Below are 8,873 nucleotides of genomic sequence, written 5' to 3'. Positions count from 1 at the left end.
CCCCCTTATCTGTATCATTATCTCTATTTCCTCTTAAAACACACAGTGTCCTTAAAATAAATGAGGAACTTAATGAGTGAAAGAATATAATATAAAGGAATGTGAGAATATGAAAAACTGCTTCAAAATCCATATCTTTAAAAGCAACTATTCCACGCTAAGGATATGAAACTTTATGAATTTGAGTGCATAATTGCAGTTATTAAANACAGTTATTAAATAATAATCCGATCTGATATTGTCCCATTTTGATGATTTAACCTACATAGAACCTCTTCTTTAAAAGTAGCTTTTTTCCCCCCTGAAATGACACCTAATATTACACAGGTAGCCTCTAGAATCTATAGTCAAGGGTGTTTCTAAACATAGNTTATTAAATAATAATCCAATCTGATATTGTCCCATTTTGATGATTTAACCTACATAGAACCTCTTCTTTAAAAGTAGCTTTTTTTCCCCCTGAAATGACACCTAATATTACACAGGTAGCCTCTAGAATCTATAGTCAAGGGTGTTTCTAAACATAGATTATTTCAAAATGAATAAATAATAGCATCCAGTATATTCATTTTGGATGTGAAAAAGTTCAGATACTTAGAATGCAGGTAAAGAGGAATGATTTTTAAAACACAGGCATTTTGGGAAAGAGAGAAGGACTCTGACAGTTGAGAGTTTTATTAGTGATGATTCAGAAACTTTTGAGAGTTGAAGAAACAAGCAGCTTTTTAAATAGTAACTTTTTAGGGAAAAAAATGCTCTCTCCAGCCAGTACCATAAAAATCAGGATATTGTAATCTCTACACAATTTCATTCAACTTGTTTCATTTCACCTGAAGAGACATCGTTTCAGATTTTTGAGAGTGCTCAGCAGTGTTCGATTAATGACAACCATCTATAATAAAGATTCTTGAATATATTTTAAAGTAATCATATTGCCATTCCAAATAAATATTATCTTCCCTGCTAAAGAACCTCATTTCTGGTCTCATTACTGAACATTAGCTGTAGGGAAAGAAATAATGAAGTATAGGACTTCAGAGTCTGCACGTGAGGCTTTAAAAGAAATTTAAGTGGTGCATACGAAAAGGCAAATGTTGCAGGAAAGTAGTACACGTTAACATTTTTAAAAATTAGTGCACCATTTCAACCACAAATACCTGTAATTTCAACCATAAATACCCGTAAAACACAAAGGAAAACAAAACCTGAGGCAACGACTCTACAGGCAGCATGCCTGCAGTTTTGCTGCACATATGTGTGCAAACGGAACAGTCCTGTGCCGGCTGAGAATTTAACATAATGCATTATTTAGCTTGCTATCCAACATAAAAAATTATACAACATTTAAAACGGTGCATAATTATTTCCATCAAAATTTAGTTGCACTCTCTTTGGTATTAAAAGGGAGTGGAAAGGCCATTTGCAGAAAGAGGAGGAGTTGAGCGGTCCCAAGGTGGAGCTGTCTCTTGTGTTAAATGACACTGGCTGAGTAAAGCGCTCTGCTTGGGAAGGGCTTAAAGGCTGAGTCAAAAGCCAAGAAGTCTCTTTATTTACGCCTACCTCCCAGCCCTTGGCAATCTGACTAATAACAAACTGAGCTAACAAGAAAGACTAGAAAGGGAGGAAAGAGAACACTGCTGCAGCTTGGATCTACAACCTAAGAAAGCAAGAGTGATCAATCCCAGCTCTGGAAAACATCTTGTTTATTTACTGCGCTCGGCAGCTTGCAAATGGTTAACTATATGCAAAAAAGTCAGCATAGCTGTGAAGTATGCCGTGAATTTTAATTGGGGAGAAAAGGCAACTGCTTCAGGATGATCTAGTATGCACTCTGCCTGAAATATTTTCAATGATCTGCTCAGCATTTAGTCTTTGAGCAGAGCTTTTTAACTTTAGGAAGCAATGGGATCTGCCAAAAAGTGATATTTAAGAAGAAAGTACGTGGTGGTTGGTGTTTTCTTTTTTAATAAAGAAACTGAATTTACTTTGAACATCTCTTCCAGCTGTGCATTACAGATAACGTCAGGAAGAGNAAGAAGAAAGTACGTGGTGGTTGGTGTTTTCTTTTTAATAAAGAAACTGAATTTACTTTGAACATCTCTTCCAGCTGTGCATTACAGATAACGTCAGGAAGAGTCTCTGCTTTACAGGTAAGATGAATGTTTCCAGGCTTTTCTAATACCTATCTTTGCATTATCTTGAAGTGATTGAGTTTGTATGTTTGCCCTTTAAAAAAAATAACTTTGCATTAAAAGCTATCCGGTTTCATTTTTACTCATTGGCACAACTAACGCTGTAGCAGATGCCTGTTTTCTCTGAGCAGCAGACAGTCCAACAGCTGGCTGTACGGAAGAACCAACAAAATAAGATGCCCCTATTTCTTGCAGAGCATGCAGTTTGTTATTGGGAACTAAATACGTGTGCTTTCTCAAGGAAAGATCACTTCCAAACACCACTGTTGAATTTAAAATATAAGCAGAATAGTAAAATATTCTTGGTATTTTATAAACTACTTTTAGTGTTTCCTGGCTTGAAAATATATATTTTCTGAAACTACGTAAATGGAGATTTTTTTGACCTCTTTCACATTGGATCAGATGTTATCAATACAGAACCAGTCTTCAGATTTGTGTGCATCTCTGAAAAGATTCGAAACTGTTCCCTAGGACATTGTGAAGAACATAAAATGGATAAAAGATTAAAACAATAGCTAGAGATTGTCATCCGGAAGTTATTTCCCTTTTTCTCAAGATGCTGTGTCTGGTGAAATGAATCATATTCTTTCCTAGTAATCTATGAAGAAGTACTTTTAGTGTTTGTGGAAGCTAATCCACAAGTTGAGGACTCCAACTACAAGCTGTTGGATTCTAAACATAGACTCAGAGCTGTTTAAAAATCAATCTCCCTATGGAAAAATTCAGTCTGCTAACTTTTCCTTTATCTAGAAAGGCACTATACTGTTTTATTTCTTCAGCTGCCTTCTACCATTCAGAAACTTCATTAACATACATGTTTTCAATAAAACAATGTATTTTCATGGGATGAATTTTTTCTTCAGGATTGTTGATTGGGTTTGGGGATGTTCTGTCTGATCTGTTGCATCTATCTGATAGTGAATTTTAGGTAGATTCAAAGTTATTGTTCACATTCCATTAAAAAATAAATAAAAGCAGATACAATATATTTGGAAAAGTTGAAGAGCTTTGAGATATGGTGTTTATCTATCTTTCAATTTAATTTATATAAATTTAAGGTACATTAAAGAAAAGAAATGCAATTAAATAAGAGTTATATGTATTTATCTTGTCACTGCTGTCATCTCAGAGTTAGAATCTTTCTACAGGATTGCTATTTTAGACACATGTCTTAAAATTTTAAGGAGTTGGAATATGTGGGGTTGTTATCCTGAACTGTCATTTTTTATTTATCAAATTAGAGGTACCCTCAAATGTTTTAGTATAGTGCAGTTTGTTTGAGAGTTCACTGTGACTTAAAGCCTTATAATAAAGGAGATCCACTGCTTAATTATGTGATGACATTCAGTGCCCTAAAGCCAGTTTCAAGACCTCATTAGAAAGTCGTTTGGCAGAAGTTTATGTGAGGCATTGTTTTTCTTTTTATAATAGCTAGACATGTCTTTTAAAGCTCAATTTTTCTTCTTTAGGTTTATGATATTAACCTTATTCAGAATTTAAAAGCAGCAGGAAATATCCTACCTTTAGAAATTCAGTAGAGAGTGTGACAGGTGAAATTTTAACAGGCACTCTTAACCATATATCTCTAATACTATCAAGCTTATACCAACCGCCCTAGACAGCATAGTTAAAACAAATTTTTTTTTATAGTGATCTACTTTCTTACATGGTCAGAGACTTATTTTCCTCCAGGTTTTTAAATAGATAATAAAATTAAAAAGTATCTTGAGCCAAAATCAAAGCAGGTTAAAACATCGACACAATTATTGGATGGTATATTGTGACATCCAGTTCAAAAACATAAATAAATAAAGGAAATGCATTATGTATGCATGTCTGTATACATAGATGCATACATACATTTTTTTCTAACTTTTTCTAATATTTTTGTGTTCTCTATTGTTTTGTCTGCTTCTGGCTAATATCACATATTTGTCTCATACTGTAATCCTTCAGGATTAGTGTCATCAACTTTGTGGTTAAAAAAAAAGTCAGGGTCTTTGCAAACATACAACTTTGCATCATATCAAGGTATCAATGGTCCAATTAAGCAGCACCTCTCTCATCTATTAAAATGCAGTTTATTTGGCAAATGTGAACACCACCGTTGATAAAATATTTTAAATTCTCCTTGACCTAAATTTTACATTTTTATCACAGTGCAAGTTAAAAGTGAACCAAAACGTGCTTGTCATGGTATTAGAAAAAGATAAGAGAAAATGTAAGTGTAGCAAGGTATTCATATTTTCTGAGTAATTAATATTTTTTTTCCTTTTTAGAGGAAACCCTATTATTTTGTAATCACCAGGCTCATCTCCTCCCTGCCTCTGCCCACTAAAGCACATTGCTGTTGCATTTTGTTTTACAGAATCAAATTTCATCACATGACAACATGAAGCTGTGGATTCATCTCTTATATTCATCTCTCCTTGCCTGTATATCTTCACAGTCCGAATCTCCAATGTCCTCAGCCAGAGGTTCTTGTGATTCTCTTTGCAACTGTGAGGAAAAAGACGGTGCAATGCTAATAAATTGTGAAGAAAAAGGTATCAAGAAGTTATCTCAAATAAGTGTGCCACCATCACGACCTTTCCACCTAAGTTTATTAAATAATGGCTTGACAATGCTTCACACAAATGACTTTTCTGGGCTTACCAATGCTATCTCAATACATCTTGGATTTAACAATATTGCAGATATTGAGACTGGTGCATTTAATGGCCTTGGCCTTCTTAAGCAACTTCATATCAATCACAATTCTTTAGAAATTCTGAAAGAGGATACCTTCCATGGACTGGAAAACCTGGAATTCCTACAAGCAGATAACAATTTCATTACAGTGATTGAACCAAGTGCCTTTAGCAAGCTCAACAGACTTAAAGTGTTAATTTTAAATGACAATGCTATTGAGAGTCTCCCTCCAAACATATTTCGGTTCGTTCCTTTAACCCATCTAGATCTTCGTGGAAATCAGTTGCAAACATTGCCTTATGTTGGTTTTTTAGAACACATTGGCCGAATATTGGATCTCCAGTTGGAGGACAATAAGTGGGTCTGTAATTGTGACTTATTAGAGCTAAAAATTTGGTTGGAAAACATGCCTCCGCAGTCTGTAATTGGTGATGTCGTATGTAACAGCCCTCCATTTTTCAAAGGAAGCATACTAAGCAGACTAAAAAAGGAATCAATATGTCCCACTCCGCCAGTGTATGAAGAACACGAGGATCCATCAGGATCATTACATCTGGCAGTGACGTCCTCAATAAGTGATAGTCGCATGTCAACCAAGACAACATCCCTTTTGAAACCAGCCACCAAAGCACCAGTTTTGATACCCTATATTACAAAGCCATTCACTCAACTTCCAGGACCCTACTGTCCTATTCCCTGTAACTGCAAAGTACTATCCCCATCAGGACTTCTAGTACATTGTCAAGAGCGCAATATTGAAAGCTTATCAGATCTAAAACCTCCTCCACAAAATCCTAGAAAGCTTGTTCTAGCAGGAAATATTATCCATACATTAGTGAAGTCTGATCTAGTGGAATATTTCACTTTGGAAATGCTTCACTTGGGAAACAATCGTATTGAGGTTCTTGAGGAAGGATCATTTATGAATCTAACAAGATTGCAAAAGCTCTATCTAAACGGTAACCATCTGACCAAATTAAGTAGAGGCATGTTCCTTGGTCTCCACAACCTTGAGTACTTGTATCTTGAATACAATGCAGTTAAGGAAATATTACCAGGAACCTTTAACCCAATGCCTAAACTTAAAGTCCTCTATTTAAATAATAACCTCCTACAAGTTTTACCACCACATATTTTTTCAGGGGTTTCCCTAATGAGGATAAACCTTAAAACAAACCAGTTTACCCATCTCCCTGTAAGTAATATCTTGGATGACCTTGATTTATTGACTCAGATCGACCTTGAGGACAATCCCTGGGATTGCTCCTGTGACCTGGTTGGATTGCAACAATGGCTACAAAAATTGAGTAAAAACACGGTAACAGATGACATCCTCTGCACTTCTCCAGAGCACCTGGACAAAAAGGAACTGAAAGCACTAACTAGTGAACTCCTTTGCCCAGGTTTAGTCAATAACCCATCCCTGCCAACTCAAACTAGTTATATAATTGTCAGTACTCCTACAACCACAACTACAGCTGATACCATTTTAAGATCTCTTACTGATGCTGTACCACTATCTGTCCTAATATTAGGGCTGCTGATTGTGTTCATAACCATTGTGTTCTGTGCTGCAGGGATAGTGGTTCTTGTTCTCCACCGCAGGAGAAGATACAAAAAGAAACAAGCAGATGAGCAGATGAGAGACAACAGTCCGGTCCATCTTCAATACAGTATGTATGGCCATAAAACAACTCACCACACTACTGAAAGACCCACAGCATCACTCTATGAGCAGCACATGGTGAGTCCCATGGTTCATGTCTATAGAAGTCCATCCTTTGGCCCAAAGCATTTGGAAGAGGAAGAAGAAAGAAATGAGAAAGACGGAAGTGAGGTGAAACATCTCCAAAGAAGTCTTTTGGAGCGGGAAAATCATTCACCACTCACAGGGTCAAATATGAAATACAAAACCACAGACCAATCAACTGAATTTTTATCCTTTCAGGATGCCAGTTCATTATACAGGAACATTTTAGAGAAAGAAAGAGAACTTCAGCAGCTGGGAATCACAGAATACCTAAGGAAGAACATTGCTCAACTCCAGCCTGACATGGAGGTCCATTATCCTGGAGCTCACGAAGAGTTAAAGTTAATGGAGACTTTGATGTACTCAAGGCCAAGGAAGGTATTAGTGGAACAGACTAAAAATGAGTATTTTGAGCTTAAAGCTAACTTACATGCTGAACCTGACTACTTAGAAGTCCTGGAGCAACAAACATAGATGGAGAGATCGAGGGCTTTTGCAGAAATGCTGTGATTCTGTCTTAAGTCCAATCCTTGTAAATAAGTGCCTTACATGAGTGTGTCATCAATCAGAACTAAAGCACAGCAGTAATCCTATGGGAAAAAAGAAGAAAAAGAAACTCAGGGATCATTGGGAGAAGCCATTGCATTATCTTCAGGCAATTTTGCCTGCCCCTAATAAAATAAATCCTTGCATGTAAATCATCCAAGGATTACAGTAGTATTTCTCCAAATACTTAAAAGTGTTTCAGAAAAGTCCTGTTGCACATCTAAAAGGGTTGAATATTTAAGCAACCCTTGTTTTCTTGAATTACTTTACCAGTGGATGAAATAGAATTGGGTTTTGTCACTTAAAAGTTATACCTGTATATGTAGTTATAATATGTAAGGAATATATTGTTTATATAATCAGTATATACCACAAAAATGTACATTGTCAGATACACCTAATTTTCTTGCAATAAAGGCAAAAGGAACTGGAACTTTAAAATTATGACTGGTAATAGTAAAGAAAAAAAAAATAGAAGGTTGAATTATATAGGCTATGAGTGGCCCAAAACTTTGAACATTTGAGGGTTTGAAAAATGTCACTGCTATGCTTTCTGAATTTAAAATAAGAGTCACTGATAGTTCAGGTGGATGAATAAGCAAACTTTTTTGGTTTTTCTCCACATTTTGTGTGGACAATCTTTTTGTCAATGCTGCTGTGAACTAAGGTATGTCATTTGTGCTCAAAGTTTGATTCTTGTTCTTGGGATATTTTTTAAATGCTACTGATATTCAACTGTAAATACGATTAGTGCATAAATTAAGTTTGGTTTCTTTCATATCATTAATCCTTTGTAAATTTGAATGACCATGATAGAAATATGTTTCTTGTGGCAAGTAATAATTCACAGGTATAAAACAAATAGGAAAAATTGTGTTTTTAAAAATTTTTATTAATGTAAACTGATAGTTGCCATAAATTAGTAGCAAAAGGCACGTCTAAGGGTAAATGGTTTAAGTTGCCTCAAGAGTGGGACAATGTAGCTTTATTTTACAAGAAAGTATAGCTAGATTTCTATGAACTATTTATTCTGTACAGTTTTGTATATTTTTGGTTCACAAAGGTAATTATTCTTGGGTGCCTTTCAAGAAAATTAAAAGTACTGCTCACTACAATAAAAATAAAATGAAAACTCTCCTTTTAAATGAACTTTCTTCAATTAGTCTGATCTGTAATTCAATCAAGTCAGGATTAACACATACACATGCATGCACTCATGCACATGCATGAAAAGGAGATTTCTGTTTGTTATCCACACAGAAGCATCTTGTTCACCATCTGCAAAGAAGCCATTCAGTGTCTGGGTATGACTGACATGGAGCCAAACCTAAGTCTGACCAGTAGTTCTCCCTTTCAGCAAGTCCTTTTCCCACTCAATACAAATGAAAGTGATTTATTTTTCTTCTTTCTGATTATATAATCAATGATACAGCAGATTTTCACACAAGGCAAAATGGAATTAATCAAGGTGATCTAGTTCTGTTTTCTTTTTTTAATTTTATTTATTTTTATTTATCTATTCGACAGAGATAGAGACAGCCAGCGAGAGAGGGAACACAAGCAGGGGGAGTGGGAGAGGAAGAAGCAGGCTCATAGTGGAGGAGCCTGATGTGGTGCTCGATCCCATAACGCCGGGATCACGCCCTGAGCCGAAGGCAGACGCTTAACCGCTGTGCCACCCAGGCACCCCT

General features: G+C 35.8%; 1 protein-coding gene across 1 annotated transcript; it reads left to right on the top strand.

Annotated features, from left to right (window-relative positions):
- The first annotated feature begins 2,045 nt into the window (after window positions 1-2,045).
- On the top strand, window positions 2,046-8,298 carry SLITRK6 (SLIT and NTRK like family member 6). Its single transcript, XM_002927113.4, has 2 exons — window positions 2,046-2,150; window positions 4,564-8,298. The coding sequence occupies exon 2, from the start codon at window positions 4,588-4,590 to the stop codon at window positions 7,108-7,110; it is 2,523 nt and encodes an 840-aa protein (XP_002927159.1). The 5' UTR covers window positions 2,046-2,150; window positions 4,564-4,587; the 3' UTR covers window positions 7,111-8,298.
- The last annotated feature ends 575 nt before the right edge of the window (window positions 8,299-8,873 follow it).

The sequence above is a fragment of the Ailuropoda melanoleuca genome, chromosome 7 (assembly GCF_002007445.2).
Source record: "Ailuropoda melanoleuca isolate Jingjing chromosome 7, ASM200744v2, whole genome shotgun sequence".
Taxonomy (NCBI): Eukaryota; Metazoa; Chordata; class Mammalia; order Carnivora; family Ursidae; genus Ailuropoda; species Ailuropoda melanoleuca.
This window is presented reverse-complemented; position numbering and strand designations above follow the sequence as displayed.

Bases quoted from the DNA above. Each gene is read 5' to 3' on its own strand.
- SLITRK6 (XM_002927113.4), top strand. From the start codon at position 4,588: ATGAAGCTGTGGATTCATCTCTTATATTCATCTCTCCTTGCCTGTATA.